Source organism: Microcaecilia unicolor, unplaced genomic scaffold (genome assembly GCF_901765095.1).
Source record: "Microcaecilia unicolor unplaced genomic scaffold, aMicUni1.1, whole genome shotgun sequence".
NCBI classification, from domain to species: domain Eukaryota; kingdom Metazoa; phylum Chordata; class Amphibia; order Gymnophiona; family Siphonopidae; genus Microcaecilia; species Microcaecilia unicolor.
Window position 1 is genome coordinate 50,041 of NW_021963130.1, and position 20,728 is coordinate 70,768.

At 41.4% G+C, this 20,728-nt stretch overlaps 1 protein-coding gene across 1 annotated transcript in view; it reads right to left on the reverse strand.

Moving 5' to 3' along the window:
• The window catches only part of LOC115458976 (dystonin-like), a 155,281-nt gene that overhangs the window by 38,860 nt on the left and 95,693 nt on the right, over window positions 1-20,728 (reverse strand). Inside the window, exons 19-20 of the mRNA XM_030188836.1 lie at window positions 17,277-17,339; window positions 7,198-7,433 (exon numbers count right to left, since the gene is read on the reverse strand). Coding sequence (XP_030044696.1) covers window positions 7,198-7,433; window positions 17,277-17,339 — 299 coding nt within the window. The remainder of the gene's footprint in view (window positions 1-7,197; window positions 7,434-17,276; window positions 17,340-20,728) is intronic.

Genomic DNA, 20,728 nt, shown 5'->3' on the forward strand with positions numbered 1-20,728 from the left:
TACTAAATTTTGCATGCTTTTTAATATCTGCTGCCTCAATAATAAAAAAAAGTGTCATTTGCATTTACCACCAATGGCTCTTAACTCAGCAACAAATTATAAGATTAAAAAAAAAGATCTGCTGAATGAATAAGACAACCAATTAATTTTAGGCAGTTATCTTTAGAGGAATTTTTTGCCAAACCAATCCAGTAATGTGATTGTCTGTGTAAGATAGCCATTTGTGGGGCTGAGGCTATCCACCCAAACTCACGTCATAAGTACACCCCAAAAATACCCCTTAAACGGCCAATTTTTACCTATTTAGATCTGTCCAACTTGTGAATTTAGCCAGTCAGTTGGGAAATAGTTATAAAGACAAACATTTAACAGGATAACTCCCAAGGTTAGTTGGTTAAACCTTTCGAAAATCAACCCCTCTGATTTTAAATAGAGAGCAGACAGCTAAGATTTCTATAAGGGAAAGAGGATGGGATTTGAAACCGCTTTTCTATGGTTACAATCAAAGCGGTTTACATATTATATACAGGTACTTATTTTGTATATAAGCTGTAACTATTGGAAAACCAAACTGCTTAGGGTCAGAAGGTCTAACTTTTAGTAATAGAAGCTGAATAGCTTTAGAAGCAGTGCCTCCTTCTTGAGACAAAATTTAAATCTGATGTGAGGAGGAGACCTGAGAACAATGAGAAATAAAAGACCAACAGAAATGCTTGCAATATTTTTAAATAAATCAAAATTATTTATTTATTAGGATTTATTTACTGCCTTTTTGAAGGAATTCACTCAAGGCGGTGTACAATAAGAATAAATCAAACATGAGCAACAGACAATTACAGCAGTAAAAATACTAAAATAGCAATACAAAGTATGGCATAGTACACTACTTACAATGTCAACACAATACTTAATAGAACATTTTAATTGACAGTGCAGGGTATAAGCAAAGATGGTGCATACAGATAGGTAAGAGAATAAGGGGAGTTGGAAAGTAAGGTGATTAATTTAAAGAAAGTTGCACATGAGGTCAGAAAGATGGTTAACATATAGATAGGTAAGAGAGTATGAGGAGTTAGAAAGTAAGGTGACTAATTTAAAGAAAGTTGCATATGAGGTCAGAGAGATGGTTAAATACTTTTACTAAAGGTTAGCACAAGTTATCTGACACAGGACTCATTTTATTTCTAGGGGCCCTACTACAAATAGCATGCACTAATCTTTAGTAAAAGACCCCCTTTTACAAAGCCACGCTAGCGATTCCCATGCAGAAAATGAGAGGAAGCCCATAGGAATTGAATGGGCTTCCTCTCATTTGCCGCACCAAGAATCAATAGCACGGCTTTGTGAAAAAGAGGCCCTTAACTGGCTCTGAAAAAATGCCAGCTGCTAAGATGCTGCTTCTTCCTCTTCCCTCAACTCGCCTTCTGTTACTCCTCAAAGATAATTTACAAGGAAGAACTGAACAGGAACTGGAAATGCCATGCTCTGTCTCCCAGCATTTTCTTGGAGCCGAATTAATTCATTATTGGTGCATTATTCTTCATTTAACAAGACTGAGACAGGGGGAAATATCTTCATTTAATCAATTTGCTTATTCTCCCATCCACAGCATTAAGTCTTTCCAAGAAATATAAAACAGCTTTAAATAGCATAAGCTATTTTAGAAGGGCTTTAAAAATCTTTACAATTTAGTCAATATTATTTGAGCTTCATTACTCATGTTTTTCCAAGTTGAATGCCTGTGCTTTTGCATCAGAAAGAACAGAGAGTTGACACATATTGAATCAAGAGACTAGTGGTTTTAAATAACACCAATGAGGAGATTATGCAATATTGAGTTGAGTCAGGTTCTGGAACAGGTTGTTCATTGTTTTAAAGGATCAAAATAAAAAGAAAATGGGATAAAGATGGCATAAAAGTGGAGCAGCAGAGGGCTAGATACTTTGATTGAGTGTACAATTGATTTTAAGATTTCAGAAAGGATTTGTGTTTTCGCCCATAAACATTTACATTGCTGTAAGTGCTTCTACAGATTTTGCATGATTTGCCTTCCTATCAAAAAGAAACCTACAAGTTCTGATCTATTTATGAATTCCCTTGATTACTAGTGACCTTCAGTTGTATATTGTCCATGCACTGCAAGTAAAATTTACAAACCCTACACTTGGAAAAGGCACTAATATTCAGCAGTGCCCAATCTTTTCCACCTTTCGCTCCTTCACCCCCCCCCCCCCCCTCTTCACCCCTTTTTCACCTTGCCTTGCCCTCCACTGCCCAGGGTCTCTCAATACCAATACAACCACTTCAAATAATTAGGTCTCCACCAATTGTCTGAGGAGAAAAATGTCTGTATGTGGATATGCATGGTCGCAGCACAAATGTTGCATAAATGAAGATAAAATTAAATTATATACAATAAAGATTCCTTATTTGGGTAGTTGACACACTCCTTGGGACACACAGCTGATGACCAGTTTCTCTGCCTATCACATCCGGACAACATTCTGTTATCAGAAAATTTGCCAACAAATACCCAGAAAGATATCTCGCCTAAGATGTTTCTCAAAACCCAATTTGTGATTGCTGCTCAAAGTGTCTCATTCATGTGCGCATTCATGTGCTGCCACCCAGTTTGTGGAGAAAACAGTTGTAAAAGCTGACATTTGACCAACACCTAGCAAGAGTAAGGTCAATTTTCAGAGCAAGCCATGTCTCCACCAGTGAGTATCAAGCATTACTCACTTATCCATGTATTTTTAAAAGTTACACAAGTAATTTTGAGCCCTGCGACTCACTAAATATCCATACAAAAAGGAGCTGGGTTGGGGAGGGCAGATGTGGTGCCAGAAACTGAGTTGTTTGTTTAATTTAGGCCTGCTAAATTGCAGGCCTAAATTAAATGGAATGTCAACAGCGGTAGACACTGCTTAAGAGTATACTTAGAAGCACTAAGGGTCCTGTTTAGTAAGGTGTGGTAGTGATTTTAGCACGTGCCAAAAATTAGCATAAAAACTAAAAACATCCATAGGAATATATGAGTGTCTCTAGCGTTAGTGCGTGCTAACCTATAGTGTGCATAAAGGATGTCTTAGTAAACAGAGCCCTAAGTAAACTGAATATACATGTGAAGGGCAATTCTATACATGGAATGCAAATTTCCATGCGCAAAATTGAATGCTATCCTCAGATCTGCACATAACTAAATTGGCTAATGAGCCATTCGGTGCCAGTAATTGGGTGGTAACAATTAATTACTGGTGTTAATTGGCAACAATTTGGATTTGTGTGCGCACTAAGCGCTATTCTATAAAGATCCACTCGCAAATCTTATAGTGTGCAACTCAAAAGGCAGTGTGACCATGGGAGGAGCATGGGGAGGCCAGGGGCATTCACCAAAGATGCACACAGTATTAATGAATACCGGGAATCCACACTTAAATTGCACGCCAAGATTTACACTACGTTTCAGTTGGTGTAAATCATTTCACCCAAAGTTTAGCACAGATATTGGCTCTAAGCATAGTTCTATATATGGCACCCAACTCGGAGCACTGATTAAAGAATAGTACTCCATGCAGATTTTCCTCAACGCCATTAAATATTGGGGCTGACACTTCCCTAAGTCACTCAATGAAGTTATATGGAAATACTTTTAAAACAAATAAGAAGAAATATTTTTTCACTCAATGAATAGTTAAGCTCTGGAACTTGTTGCTGGAGAATTTGGTAACCGCGGTTAGTGTATCTGGGTTTAAAAAAGGTTTGGACAAGTTCCTGGAGGAAAAGTCCATAGTCTGCTACTGAGACAGACATGGAGGAAGCCATTGTTTACCCTGAGATTGGTAGCATGGAATGTTGCTACTATTTGGGTTTCTGCCAGGTACTTGTGACCTGGATTGGACACTTAGAAACAGAAGACTGGGCTAGATGGACCATTGGTCTGACCCAGTATAACTATTCTTATGTTTTTTTGTTGATAGTGCTACTGAATATATGTAAGTTAACTTTATATGGCAGCCACTCCATCTGAATATTGGGCCCAAGACTTATAGGCAGCTTCTTGTAGACTCTGCTGACATGACTCACGAAAGTTACTTGCTGTGTACCCTTAATATCACCACCCCACTCCCTGCTAAACTATGCTATTTGGAACCCATGTCCATCTGTTTCGCCTCCCTCCTGACTCTGGGTTGTCATGATGATTTAGAATTCTTTTTATCTAGGTGACAGAGATGTGGGGAAAATGGAGAGAGGCTCCAGTTACAAATTAAAAATAGCCGTTGAAAGCGCCCTGCCACAACCCGGTCATTGCCGATGCCTGCAGCAGTGGGAAAACATAACTGCATTGGACGCTGCACTGAACCTCCGCCTGGCAAATGTTACCACACATTCTTTATCTGAACTATCTTGGATGGAAAAAAAGGGTTACAAAAGGCCCACTCCCCTTTTCTTGAGGGCATTCTAGGTCAGGCTGTAGCCCCCTCCCCTTGATGGACAGATCAGCTCCTTTAGCAATAAAAAGGAAGAAGAAATGTCCAGCATGACACCTAAGACTGTAATGTTATGTTGTAATCAGGTATTTTAAAACAGCTGTACATCCTATGCACAGCAAAACCAAAACACCTATTAAGTCCTGAAAAGAGAAAAGCCTCAAATGCAGTAATATCTGGGAGATATCAATGAGCATGTGTATACAGATACTATAATATCAGGTCATTTTAACTCACTAAATGGCCAAATATTTATCTGTATAAGAAAGCGCCAGCAGTAGAGCAAGGATAGTGAAATAGCTAACAGTAAAACAAGAAGAGAACAAAAGCAGGTCAAGAAACATCACCTTAGTGTGTCAAGTGTGGAAGTGCTCACAATCTTTTTAACAAAATTACAGTGAGGCAGCGACGTAGCTGAAAGTCCATTTTGGGGGGAGGGGGGCAGAGGCGGACTGAGGGGATCATGTGTTCTCCCGCTTCACAGCTGCACTCCCCACCCCACTCTCGCATGAAACCGTACCTTTGCTGGCGGAGATGTCCAAGCCCCACCAAGTGAAGAAATCTCCTGTGCGAGACCCTGCAGCACGTGCAGCCACAGCAGCCCTCAAGTCAGAGGTGTGTTTCAGCTGCCGATGCCAGCATTCCCGCTCGTGCTCAGTTGCTGAACTGAGTATGTGTGCGTGCTGGCATCAGAGGCTGATGTGTGCCAGCCAACTTAAGCGTTGCTCAAACAGCATGGGTGGGGACTCATACAGGAGACTACTTCAGCTGACAGGGCTTGGCCATTCCTGCCAGCCATTCAAGCGGAGGGGGCTTGAGCCCCACAGTGAGGGGTGCAGGCCCCCGAGGCCCCCACTGGCTATGCCCCTGCTACAAGGCCACCAGAACTATGACTGACTTGACTATAGTTAAAGTTAGTATAACAGAATTCAGGACTAGGATGTAACTATTTCATAGTACAATATCTTCAAAAAAGAAAGTATGGGGAAAAGAGAGAGGGAGTAGATGTTTTGTAAAAGGGATACAACATGAGATACAAAGAGAACAAGGAGCGGTTAAATTACCATGGGCTGCCTTATAAAAACTTAAGATGGCTCCTATCTAATTGGAGTACTATACAGACTTTCAGCACATGGAAAAGAAGAGGTTAAATATGATGGGAAACATTAGAAAATGAGGCACAAAGGGGACGTGCTGTTTGGAGGAGACTTCAATCTGCCACATATTATTTATTATTTATTACATTTGTACCCCGCGCTTTCCCGCTCATCGCAGGCTCAATGCGGCTTTCACAGTAACAAGAGAATACAGTCTATAGTAAACGAATCAACAAAGGGGGTATGTGATAGGACAAATGAACAAGGAGTAAATGGGATAGAAGAGGTATGAGAAAAAGGATAGGGATAGGTAAGGCGATGAAGTAAATAAGGAGAAGATGGGAAGAGCATGGAGGGTAAGAAGGTTGGTAGGAGATATTTCTGAGTCATTGTAGATAGTCATTCATTCATTTAAGTATTTATATACCACTTAGACCTAGGCGGTTTACAGTTTCATTTTACAAGTACTGGGTCTGTCCCTAGCAGGTTCACAATCTAAGTAGTACATTGTACTACTGTTGTACCTGGGGCAATTGAAGGGTTAAGTGACTTGCCCAGGGTCACATAGAGCTGCAGATGCAATTGAACCTGGTTCCCCAAGATCTTTACCCACTGCTGACCATCAGGCAGCAGCAGGAATTGAACCCAATTCCCCAGATACACAACCCGCTACACTAACCGTTAGTCCACTCCTTCACAACTGGCACTCAGTTGCTGAGGTAGGAGATGTCTGGTTGCCCTGTAGGAAGCATTTCGCAGGGGATTAGTTGGAGTCCACTTATGAAAATATGTTATGGGACATGGTATTGATAAATGGCGATAGTGTCACTCCCGCTGATATTCAGCCAGCAACAGGCAGTGCTGTTAATGTCCACCGCTGGTGTTGAACTTGGATAGTCAATGCTGGGCCATATCTTGTTGCTGGCATTGAATATCCATTTTATAAAGCTAACTAGTGCATGCCCAGTTAACTCGATATGTACAGCTAACCGGCCATGTGTTACAGTACAAAGATAGGGCAGCTATTTATGCGGTCCTATTTATGTGCTAACATTGGCCGGTTAGCTCTAACTATCAGGAGTTAACCGGACTCTGCACCCAGACTGCCCCAACATAGCCGGCTTGCACTTCAACGTTAACTGGTCATTTTCAGTGAAGATAACCAGTTAAGTGCCAGTGAAAATGACTGCATTGCCGCTAATAAGCAAGTTAACCGGTTGGCAGTCAACTCATTTTAAATATTGCCCAGACTGATTTCACAGTAGGAGAAAATATAAGGCCTACTGATTACTGTAAAGTATGGCTTAATATTAAATACAGACTTGAACTGAACAATACTACAAGAAGCTTTCCTGGACTTCAAGAGGGCTGACTTCAAAATAAATGATTATATTTAGGAAATCCTACTAGGAATCAAAGATCTGATCAATACATATGAAACAGGGGCAGCAATAAAACAGAGCATGAAGAAAGCAACAAATCACCACAAGAAGAATAGTAACAAGGTAAAAAGAAAAAAACAAGAGACCACCCCAGATCTCATGGAGGTAGCAGAAATGATGAAAGAAATTACTAGCACATTCGTAATCAAGAGGTAATAGTTATTGTACCTTATGTTGTTCCACTTGTGATTTCACACCTTCACTGTCTGTTGGTGCAGTTTCCCAACTTGCTGCAATGGTATCCATTTTTTCCAACCACTGCATTGTTGAATCTGTTTCTTCTTGAACATGCTGCATCTTTGAGAGCCACATCTCCAGTTCAGCTACTTTTTCTTTCAAGCAGACTCCCAAATCTTCATAATTGTGATTTACAGTTGACATATCCTGCTGAACTGCAGTTAGCTCTGTGAGAAAAAAAAATGTACTGTGCAATTAAAACATAAAAAAGAGCCTGGAGGGCTTAAGTTTATTTTGTGTTTTTTAACCAATATCTTAGGCCCTTTATAAGAATTCTTTTCATAGAATACCCGCATTCCATTTAGGCAAATTAATATTACTCAAATTGAAATAGATTAGTTTTGAACTCTTACTATACCAAGGGGAAGGTGAGTGTCCTAATTCTATATATGGCGCTCAAAATTGTGTATGCAAATTTGGGCACGCACCCTATTAGCACAAGCAATTTAATTGACAAATGAGACAATTAGCACCGATAATTGGGTACGAACAATCAATTATCGTCACTAAATTACATTCATTTAAATTTGCACACACATCTTTAGGTGCCAGGGTTTGTGCGGATCAGAAAGGGGGCATGGCCATAAGAGGGGGCATGGGCAGTTCTTGGGCATTCTTGGAATTTACAAGCAGTGTTGCAGAATGAGGGAAATCCATGGCAAATTTGAGCATGAGAACTCATACTAGGTTTCAGTTGATGTAAATCCTCGTGCCCATATTGGGTGCAGATCCCGGCACCAAAATGCTATGCTATAAACAGCAACCATTTATAGAACAGCGCTTAGCACTAATTTTTATTGGCACCCAAATATTAGTCCATAATACTTATTTTTCCCCAAATTATTTAAAGTACAGAGAAAACCAGCTTCTTGTGGCTCAAATTAAAACAATACTTATAGCCTATAAGTTATAGGACAACAACTTGACTCGATTTGCTATTTTGAAGAAGTTCATGTGGATCTAATTTAAACATTTACCTAATATCTACCAACAAATTTTTACAAGAGAAAAAGGTTAGGAGATTGAATTGTTTGGGCCATGGGTAAGCCATGGGCAACATGAAGAAAGTATGAGACATTTCACATAAACAACTCAAACCAAATCACTGAAATGGGAAGGTGGATGGGCTCTATTCCTATTACCAAGTGTATTAGGGTGCTGAGTGATGTGAGAGTTCTTCTTTCCTCCCTCTCTTTGTGGGATGGTCTGGGTGCTGATTAGGTGGGAGAGGTTGGGGAGGATACTTTCAAGGGATGTTGAAGAGATTTAATACTGGACTGCAAGGAACTGGACACATACCACCACGACCCATGGAAAATGGGAGATGCCAGGATGAAATAAAGCAGATGCAATAGCTGGTCTGTCTCCTTTAGCTCTCCTGAGTGCCCAGTGCACCCACTCACTCTCCCAGAGTGCAGCTGGCACTGGAGAGAGCCAAAGGTTGTCCTATTTACATTAAAGTGGATCACCAGAGCCAATTTGCATTTTTCTGGAAAGTGGTAGGTTCTGAGTGTATGATATGATTGCGGGGTGAGCAAGGAGTCACACGAGCTTAGTACTATATAGGCATGGCCCAAAAGTACCTGCAGAAAAAAAGCAACTGCAAATTTCTGTGGGCAATTTTTCCTGGAAGGTTTTCAAAGGTATTTCTTTCCCTTTGAGAACAGGTGGAAAATTCATGAGTAAGGGTACATGTGGACTTTCCACTTGCCCATTCAGCTTTAAAAACTGCATGCAAATGGGAGAAAATCATTAGTACATCTGGCACAAAAAACAGAAACCATCTCTTTTTTTCCATTAACTTCCAGTATTTCCCCTGGAACGTACTTTAGACAGCTGGTCTATTTTGAGCTGGTTCGAGGTAAAGTCTCTTTCTGAATAGGTAAAGAGCACATTCTAGTCAGCCATCCTCAGACACCTCCTCCGGTTTAACTGCATACCAAACTATTTAACACAAAGGTCATAGATCCAATTAACTAATTTCCTCAGTCCCCAATGCTTTATTAGCTTTTAGAAAATCTATGGATCTGTTTATTAAAGTGTGGTAAACAGTTATCACATGGATTTGCACATGATAAATTACCACAACACTTACCTCTCATTCTATAACAGGATAGCCTCAGGGCAAACTCAAGGAGGTGTGGTACCCTGAGACAACTTTTGTCTTTTTTTTTTCTTTTATATTTATTCAATTTCCTATTAGTCACACTCAAAAAGATACATGATTGGATCAGAAATATAGAATATCAAATCAAATCAAAACAACACATCACAGGAAATAAGAACAAACAAAACTTTATCCCACAATATTTTCAGGGCCAAAGAAATATACACCAGGAAATTACAGAAGTCATAAGGAGATACAGTATATGGGCAGACTGTGACAGCTGGTTAAAGTCATTCCTTCAGGATTAGCCATTCCAAGCACTTCTGGTTCCTCCCTTGATCTAACACAGGGGTTCTCAACTCAGTCTAGTCAAGTTTTCAAGATATCCACAACGAATATGCATGAGATGCATAAAAAGGAGGCAGTGAATGCAAATTGTAGATTGTTCATTTAATGTATGAAATTATTTTAATACCATGTAAATTTAATTTGTTCTATGTTTTATTGTAAGAGTAATATAGTAATTTTTGTATAGTTTGTTGAGCAAATAAATAATTGTAATTGTTTTGTCTTTTTATATTTTGTATGTAGTTTGTTCCCTGCTTAGACTTTTATAGCTATAGCGGGTTATAAATAAAGTTTTATTATTATTATATATCCAGAAAATCAGACTGGGTTGAGAACCCATGTTCTATCAAATGCTGCCTACAGGCACATGGTTTGCTGTATTCTGTAATAGATGTGTACAACTTCCTTACAGCAAAATGTAAGACATTCACAGGGGAGGAGAATGGTGGGGCACAGGCAGGGCTGGGTAAGTTTTACATGGAACTGTCAGGTTTATCACAACACCAAAGGGTGGAAGCAGAACCAAATCCAAATGACCAGCCCAAACAGGAAGTAAGAGCGTCAATACAGTTTATTGGGACCCTACACGGTCCGTATTTTGGCAACAAGCCTTCCTCAGGGGTCTAAAAACATAAAAATCAATGTTTAAAAACATAAAAACAAAAGTTATAATAAAATATAAAAGAAATAGTGATAATAGGCACATACACAGTAAATTAATAGTATAAATTTAGGTTTCCTGTCAATAGTTATACAAATATCCACTTAGCATGCATTAATTCACATGCTACGTGCTTACCATGGAAGGGGGAAGAATGGGTGGGTTATGGGCATGGACAACACATTGTGATTAGCAAATGGCAAATTACTGTATGTCAACCATAGTAACATAGTAGACGACGGCAGATAAAGACCTGTATGGTCCATCCAGTCTGCCCAACAAGATAAAATAGTATAAGTTATGATATGAAACTACATATGTACAAACAATCTTGATTTGTCCTCGGTCCTCAAGGGCCGCAACAGCCGCAACCCAGTCGGATTCTCAAGATTTCCCCAATGGATATGCATGAGATCAAATTTACATGCACTGCCTCTGTTGAATGTAAATAGATCTCATACATTTTCACTGGGGAAGTTCTGAAAACCAGACTGGGTTGCGGTTCTCCAGGACCGAGGTTGCCCACCCTTGCTGTATTCTGTCATCACTGCAGACAGCACTATGGTAATGCACTTACTGCAACTTGCAGCAGAGAAAGCCCTCCCACAACATCTTCCAAGCTCTCACACACCCAACAGGTTCAGTCAAGCTCTCCCAGCTCCTGACACCCACCTTACTTGACAGCATGACCCTTAGTTGTGAGACTACCAGAGGTATTATTCAAACATATATATCAGCTGAATGAGTTTAAATCTCAAAAAACCCACCAACACCACATTCAAAAATTCATGGGAGACTTTATACAATTTTGGAAAAAAGACCTCAGTTAGCCCCAGATAACAGGCTCACAAGGCTGGCTCTAATTATATACTTGTGATCCTGTTATCTGGGGCTAACTGAGGTCTTTTTTGAATGTGTTGGTGGGTTGTTTTTTTTAGACTACCAGAGGTGGCATTTTGAACTCAGATGCCAATGGGACAGGATTATCCAGGAATTGTTTCTGCTCTCAGTTATCCTTTAGAGGACCCTGGTAAGAGCCAGTGAAGGGGTGTTGGGGACAGGGGGTTTTATGGAAGATGTTGGGAGTGTCAGGTGGGATGGCCTGATACATCATGTTGGGGGAGCGGGATGGAGGGTTCTGTGGAAGATGTTGGGGTGGCAAGATGGGACAGCTTAGTGAAACATTTGGGGATGTTGGAGGGTGGGGAGGGTGGGAAGGGTTTGTGAAAGATATTGTTAGGGGTCCAAGGCTGAAAGGGTCAGGCTGAACACATTAGGAGGTAAGTGCATTTGCATAATGCAGATGCATCCACATTATTGGCAATGAACTTACAATGCTGGTCATTCCAATTACTGCATGGGTTTTGCAGTTTATCATGCATTAACTGCAGGACTTTACACACTTTGATAAACAGGACCTGTAGATTTTTCTTTACCACAGCCTATTTAAACCTCACTGCACAAGAAGCAGAATCTAGTGGGCCACAGAGCTAATGGCCTGACCAACTTGTTGCTGAACATAGTATCAGGAATCAGGAAGTTATTGAGACTGGAGGCAAAGATTGGTTTGCCAAGTCCTACTTCCACTGCCTCACTGAATCCAAACAGCAATTTCAAAGTTTTAAAAAAAGAATAGCTCAGTGTTTTTGCTTTCTTCTTACTCACAGCAATCATGATACCCACTCTATCAGACTTTTGTTAGTATACTTTCCTTGCCATCAATAGCAGTATTTCTTTTGTGGTTAACTTCAGTCAATTTCATAACTGTGTTATACTCACTGTTGCGGGTTTTATAACGCTGTGTTGGTTCTTTCTTGCCTTTATTGTTATTATTATTATGTTAAAGGTCCTACTGTTTCAGTAATTCGTTCTTTTACTCCCTGACTGAAGCTCAGGGGACTTGCCATTTATTTCTCATATTTATTTCCTCTAGACATGAACAGTGAATGGCATCTTTGTAAAGGCTCTTTAAATGCTTGCCATTTCCCCTTGGTGTATTTTCCTATGACTTCTGCATCCCAGTTTATTTTATTTAGCGAGTTGTGCAGAAACTTAGTTTGCCCTTTCAAAATTTAATATTTTGGCTTATCCATTTGCCCTTTCTACATCGGTCCAGATTTCAAATGTTTCCTGTATACTTCATGACATGGGGCTCCATTACAATCTTCTCTAAGGACAAGTTTCAAAGAGATCTAGCAGGTCAATAAATATTTACCCAGATGGATTCCCCTGGGTAAAAAAATGTCCCAACACTATGACTAAAAGCGCATGTTGGATTTCCCACATACGTGTCATTTTAAGCCAGATTAAAAAAAGACATTATCACAAATACGCAGAGGTTGGAGGAGAAAACTCAATTTCTATGGATCGGTCCCCTGGATACTATTTGGAAGGATTTGTTTATTACACTGGGATGCAATAACTTTATTCTTGATACCTTAGCTTGTGTTTTAGTGGTTCAACTGGACAGCCTGTTCACAATGGAGCAGAACGTAAATAAATTAAGAGGTCAAGAGTTATCAGGAAATTATTTGAAATGTCTGTATTTCATTTGATTGTTCAAGTGCTTTTACTTTTACAAATTCACTCTCCTGTTTACTAAGCCACGCTAGCGGCTGTCATGCGCTAATGCCGATACAGACCATTCACTTAGTGGATTTTTTTTTTTGGGGGGGGGGGTTGTTGTTATTGTTGTACCTGGGACAATGGAGGGTTCAGTGACAGGCTCAGGATCACACGGAGCCACAGTAGGAATCAAACCCAGTTACCCAAGTTCTCAGCACACTGCGTTAACCATCAGGCTACAACCCCATTCAGTGTTAGCATTTACACCTGGATTCTATATATCACGCCTAGTGTTCTGCGCTGAAATTCAAGCGTATTCTATAACAACACACACAACTTAATGGGCTTAACAAGCTAATCAGCGTTGATAACAAGTCTTAATGAGCAATCGAGCAATAAAGAGCACTAATTGGCAATAATTAAAATTTACAGCACAACTCGCTAAGCATATTCTGTAATGCACTGTGCCTAAATTCTAATGCGCACAACCAAAAACAGGCATGGTTATGGGTGGGGAAATGGGTGTTTTATGGGCATTCCGAAATTTACACGCGTTGTTATAGAATATGCTCATGTGCACCTAAATCTATGCGCTGCAGTCGCACTGCATAGATTCCCTTGGTGTAAATGGATGCGCATAGTTTTAAGTGCTGTGATATTAACTAATTGTATTCTATATATCACACTTAAATATAGGTGCCGCTTACATAATACGCTTAGGCAGAAATTTATTCCGCGCGGAGTTTTTAGGCTGGCCCTTAGCTTTAAAAGCAGACTACGATAAAATTAGGAAAACAGAAAAAAAACTCAAAAGCAGTTAAAAAGGTTAAGAGTTTACATCCGGTGACGTGAACACTGTTTAAAAATACATCTTAGAAGTCCACTCTTTAAAAAAGCTGGAAGGAAGGCCAAATGATTGCTAGCACGGTAAGAAGGTGAAGTGAAAAAGGCTAGTATAGCCAAAAGAGCATCTTTCAAAAATGGAAACTCGATCCTACTGATGAAATTAGGAAGAAGCATAAGCACTGGCAAGCTAGACACAAAGCACTGATAAGGCAGGCAAAAAGACGATCTGAAAGAACCTCGCTATAGAGGCTAAAACATATAATATTTATTTCTTTCTGTAGACTTGCTATACCACCTTCACTAAGTAGCAGAAGGAAGTTTACAATTTAAAATTACAAACAGAAAAGAACTACAATAACTCGAAAGGAAAAAAAAAAGAGTATCATCCATACAAGAAAACAGCACCAGTGGAAAGGTAAGAGAAGTACTAAAAAAGGGGAGGAAAGGAAGGGTACTGGAAAAAAATATTAAAAAGGGGGGGAGGGGCCAGGGACCAGAAGGAAGGGAAAGGGGATGGCTGCAGAGGTTGCGACCCAGCGATTTAGAACCACACTCTCCTCTAACAAGGGTAAAAGCGAGTGTGAACAGCCAGGTCTTCAATGTAGTTTTAAACTGATTAACAGATAGGCAATTGATAGTCAGGGAGTCAGTTGAACCATTAGATGATCAAGGGGTAAAAAAAAGCAGTCAGGGAGGATAAGGCCACAGAGGAAAGACAAAATTAATCCTTTGTTTCGGTATTTACTGAAGATATAAGGCTGAGACCCATGCTGGAAATGGTATTTAGAGGGGGAAGTCATCAACTTGGGCTACTGTTAGGATGTGTTATTTTACTGTTAATCCAAGTTATTAGTAACTAAGGAGAGAAGTTATCAACATGTACTACTGTTAAGTCGGGTTATTTTACCACAAGTCATGTTATTTTATCATAGAATCCTATTTTATGCAATGAGACTCTGCTAAAATAGCCCAACTTAACAGTAGCCCAAGTTGATAACTTCCCCTTTCAGTCTCGCTGCACAAAATGGGACCTATGCTAAAATAGTACAAGTTAGTGGTAAGATAATATGCCTTAACAGTAGCCCTCATTGATAACTAAACCCTTAGTGGTGATGATTTGTAAGAATGGAAATAAATCACGGTGAACTTGGAAGATATAACAGGGCAAAGCAACAGTCTAAAGAATTACAAATCATCTGGACCTGATAATATATACCTCAGACTTCTCAAATAACTCAAAAATGGAACTGCAGACCTATTACCACTAATTTGTAACTTATCTTTAAAACTATCTATTGTACCCAAAGTTTGATGGTTGAACAACTTAACCCCAGTCTTTACAAAGGGCTCCAGGGGTTATCTGGGAAACTATATATATATATATTGATGAGCTTTACATCAATGCTAGTAAAATGATAGGAACTATTCTAAAGAATGAAATTACTGAGCATATAGAGCTACATGGATTACCAAACTGCTACATTTTTAAATAAACATGTGGATAAAGAGAAACTGGTTGATTAATGTATCTGAATGTTCAGGTGTTTGATGAAATTACTTGAGAGACCCTTGAAACTAACACCCTATTGTGGATTGGGAACTGTCTAAAAGATAAGAGAGAGCAGGACTAGAGCACAGAGCATGGAGAACGGTAAATAATACCATGCACCAGGGATCTGTACTGAGATTGGTGCTTCTAAGCATAGTATATATGATCTGGAAATGGGAACAGTAAATGAGATGATCAACATCACACACCACACAAAATTATTCAGGGGCCCTTTTACTAAGCCACGTAGGCATCTACACACACCCAACACATGCCAAAATGGAGTTACTGCCCAGCTACCGCGTGGCTCTTATAGTAATTTCATTTCTGGCATGCTTCCGAAAAATTATTTTCAGACGCACGTATCAGACGCACGTCAAGTGGCATTTGGCATGTGTAGGTCATTACTACCCAGTTACCACGACAGCTGGCGGTAAGGTCTCAGACCCAAAATGGACACGTGGCAATTTTGATTTTGTTGCACGTCCATTTTCGGGAAAATTTTTAAAAAAGGTCGTTTTTACAGGTGCAAATCACAGGTGCATTGAAACTGCAAGAAGACCTTGTGGGACTGGGAGACTAGCAACCAAGTGACAGATATCAACAAGTTCAAAGAGATCTGCATAAACTTTAGTTACAAGATGCTAAGCTCCATATTAGGAAAGGATACAGGTGCCATCAAGGACAATTTGTTGAAATCCTCAGCTCAGTATATGGCAGTTGTGACGGAACAATGTGTTTTCAGCCTATAAAACTGCTTCAATAATTAATGAAGTGCATTTCTCTAGTTTGGCCAGCAGGTGATGCATGTTATGTTTTAAGCTGTTACAAAGAACTGACCTTTCCACTCTTTAGTTAACAAAGATAAAGAAAATGCCTTTACTGGTGTAACCAGCTATTTTCAAATGCTTTTGTTCTGGGCTCTGATTGGCCCAGGAGCTCATTTTCATTTGGATTTTACTGGCTTTTCTCCTGCCAGGAAGAAAAGAGAGAGGGATCCCTTTGCTAAGGTCCTGTAAACAGTTACATTTGATAAATTATGAACAGCTATATGTCCTGATCCTCTCACGTACTTTTTGGAAAATAAACAAATGTTTAGTTAATGTTATAATTCATCCATATTTCAGTTACCTTTTATTGTTTGCTGATTGCACTTTTTATGCTTCACTGTTCAATATTTCAAAGACAATAAACAATTTTCAGTTTATTGCCTCCTTGTCTAGACTAATAAAACATCCTGGTGGTTTGTGTGTTGGGTCTGTGAGTGCTTTCTGGGAATTGTGGGACCACTGGGAGTGTGGCTCCAGTAACCTAGAAATCACTGGGGATAATTTGAGAGCAGGAGACTCGCCCAGAGGAGGTTGTAACCCAGTTGATGGGAGGAGGGTTCTAGTGTGAAACACAAGAGGCAGGTGCAGGCAGACCTGAGCTGTGCTGGAAATAGACCCTCTAAATGACTGCAGGGTAATCCCAGGCAGGTGGCTAGGCATTTTGTGACAGCAGTGTTCAAAAAAGCAAACAAAACATTAGTTGTTATTAAGAAAGGAATTGAAAATAAAACAGAAAATATGACACATCTGTATAACTCCATGGTTTGACTGCCTCTTGAGTTTTGTCTGCAATTCTGAATATTGATCCTTTAGTTTCCAGCTAATTAGGGTCTCACAGCACATGTATTACTGCTGGGTGCCTTTTCCAGCATATGAGCTGTCAGTGCAGGAAAGAAGGTTCCTAGGCAGACCAAGGGAGGAGTGAGAGAGCACAGTAAGGGCAGTGGTGGTATTCCAATATTTAGCCAACAAATGCTGTTTTTATTTATTTGTGTATTTAGTGTACCGGGGTATTTCAGTAAACCTAAAATCAGAAGAACTATAAATCTGATAGTCACTCATAATGCAATTTCCTCTGCTTTTTGTCTCTGTTTTCTTTATTACCTTTATTGGTCAGGAAACCTTTGGCATCAGATGTTGATTCTCCACCATTTAACACCATTTTTCCTGAAAGTCAAAAAGAAAAATGAGCAGTACTGTGATGAAAAGCAGTTTCTTACTCCAAGTCTGATGTACTTCACTGAGATCTCTGGTAGCATCTTTTTATTGCATTACGATTAGACATTAGTAACACAACAAGTATTCTGAATCATATTACAGAAAACCTGACTCACTAACAGAAACGTGGTTAGAGCTGCTAATGCAACAGGATTTATACAATGCACAGGAATAACCTAAAAAGTCTAATAAACCTTCTAAAGAGCTGGCCCAACCATTAGGCATGACTAGACAGGCGTCTAGGATAACAGCATCTGAAAGGTTCCAAAGAGCAGTTGCAGTCAAAGCAAAGCTTTAGGTCCTGAAAACCACATAAACTCAAAAGAAACAACAGGAAGTACTTTTACCAGCAAGGAGGGTGAACATGAGTAGCCATACTAGGTCAGACCAATGGTCCATCTAGCCCAGTATCCTGTTTCCAAACAGTGGCCAAGCCAGTTCACAAGTACTTGGCAGAAACCCAAAAGTACTTTTCTGGGAGGGACAGTGTAGGCGATCATGATTATTGGTGGAGCTAAAGAAAGAAGGGGGGTGCAGACAAGGCAAAAGGGTTGCCTAGGGTAGGGTTACTCGAACCTGTCCTAGGAGTCCACAGGCCAGTCAGGTTCTCAGGATAGCCCTAATGAATATGCATAAAAGAGACTGGCATGCCTTTTACCTCCATTATATGGAAATCTCTCTCATACATATTCATTAAAATATAATCAAAAGGGCTATAATCTACTATAATAAAAAGCACCTCCAACGTTCTGAAGCTGACTCCGTGGCAGTGAAGGGTTTGTAGGGTTCATGCTGGCTGTATCCATCTTCTGTCCTGACGCTTGCGTGCTTCCTGGTTCATCACAAGCAGCAGTGACCAACCACAGGATAGCAGCAGGAGGCACACCAACGTACCCTCAGTCTGCGCTCAACATCGCCAGCATCAACACTGCCGGTACTGCCGCCGCTACCACCCCCTGAAAGCCACTCGCCGCCTCCCTGGCAATCCCCCTCCCAGACATACGACGCCCTCCTCCCTGGGTCCGCAGCCAACGTCGCCTTCGCTCACTCCTCCACCACCCCCCCCCCCGAGGTCGCCATCGCTCCCCCCCTCCACACCCCCCGAGGTTGCCACCGTTCCCCCCAACCCCTCCCTCGCGGAAGTTGCGTCAGACGAGGGCGGGACACAGGGAGGGAAGGAGGCCCGAAGGGAGGCGTTCTGCTGCCTGCAGTGCTGCTTTCACGGAGGTGAGACTGTGATTTTAATGCAGAGGGTAGACGGTCGATGACGGACGGCAGGTGGGACTGTGGCGCCGCGCCCCCCTTGGAGCCCCGGGCCCGGGGAATTTTGTCCCCCCTGCCCCCCCTCTCGGCAGCTATGTCTCCACCCCCTCCCAGTTCAGCGGGGGGGGGGGGTCCTGAGACCAGGGGGGGTGAAGGTGAGGGGGTCCTGAGACCAGAGAGGGGGAGGGGTCCTGAGACGAGAGGGGGGATGGAGGGGGTCCTGAGACCAGAGAGGGGGGAGAGGGGAGGGGTCCAGAGACCTGAGAGGGGGGGAGAGGGAGAGGGGAGGAGGGGGAGGGGGTCATGAGACCAGAGAGGGAGAAGGAGGGGGAAGGGGTTCCTGAGACCAGAGAGGTAAAGGGGAGGTATCTCTGTCACACACACACTCTCTCACACACACTCTCTCTCTCTCACAGTCATTGTCTTTCTCTCTCTCACTCTCTCACACTGTGTCTCACACTCTCTATCACATTCACTCTCCTTGTGTCACACAGTCACTCTCAAACACTCTCTCAGTCTCATACACTCTCTCGGTCTCACAGAGAGTCTGTGTATCGCACACATACTCTCTCACACTTTGTCTCGCACACACTCTATCTGTGTGAAACACACTCTCACACTCACTGTGGCTCACATGCGCACTCGCACACACTCTCATTCTCACACACACACACTCTCTCTCTCTCACAGACACACTCGCACACACACTCGCACATTCATTCTTTCTCTCTCACACACTCATACACACTCCGAGGAAAACCTTGCTAGCGCCCGTTTTATTTGTGTCAGAAACGGGCCTTTTTTACTAGTATAACTATAATCAACAATACAAGGGTCCACTGGCCAGTCAGATTTTCAGGCTATCCCTAATGAATATGCATGAGAAAGAGAACAACATGCCTATTACCTCCATTATATGCAAATCTCTCTCATGCATATTCATTAAAATATAATCAAAAGAGCTGTAATATAATTACAATCAACAATTCAATTACATAACTAAGCCCAAGCTTCTCTGCTGACTGGCTTCTCAGTTCAAGATGTCGGCATCTTTTTGAACAAAGATGCCATTCAGCAGAGAGGATTGGGTTCTTAATTCTAATTTGGGAGAAAAGTTTGGTCTCCTGAGGATGCTTATAGCAAAGCATGGTCCATCTTGAGACCAAGCTAATATTTTTAAGTGAGAACTTCATATTTGAGACCACATTTGGGACATTCTTGTAAACTTCAGATCAGAACTCTTTGACAGAATGTTATTTTCCTTTGATAGATTAAGCGGCTTAAATGAGGTGAAAGTTTTACATTTTGAACATAGATATCCTGACCCTTTATGTAATTGTGAAAGAACAGTGCTACTGAAGAATTGTCAGACCTGTGAGTCCTTGTACCAAGTAGAGCGCTGCCGAGCCCGGTACTCGGACCAGGTTCTGCTTGGCGACCGGACAACCCTGGGTTTCACCTTCGCTGACCGCCGTTCCCCAGAGGTTGAGCCCCTAGGTGCGGGCAGCCTGAAGGGCTTACAAGATGGAGCAGGAAACGGGGTGATGAACGTGACGGCCAGTCAGGCAGCAGGCAAAAGAGTGATTCAGGTACAGGCAGAGTCATTAGGCAGGCAGCAGACACGAGAATAATCCAGGTACAGGCAAGGTCAGTAGGCAGGCAGCAGACACAACAGTAATCCAGGTACAGGCAGAGTCAGCAACGAAGAACAAAGTAGAGGAGAAGCACACTACTGAGCAAGTAACGCCTACCAAAGTAGAAGCTGAAGCAAGGAGTCTAGGGAGAGCTCAGCTGATAAAGTGCTGGCATCTGACATCAGCAAGGAGAAGGGGCACAGCCATAGGACAAGAACAGGGGAAGGAGGAACCGGAAGACCAATAGGAGAGAAGCTAGGGAAGCCAGGCAAAGGAAGAGCAGAGCCAGGTGCACGGAAGCAAAGCAATCAAAGAGCTTGCAGCCAGAGAAAAACTACACACACATGACCCTGCACAGCCCGAGGACACCGCTTGCATTGAGGTAGGGGACATGACAAGAATATCCTTAAACCACAATTTTGTCGGGGTTCATGGACAAAA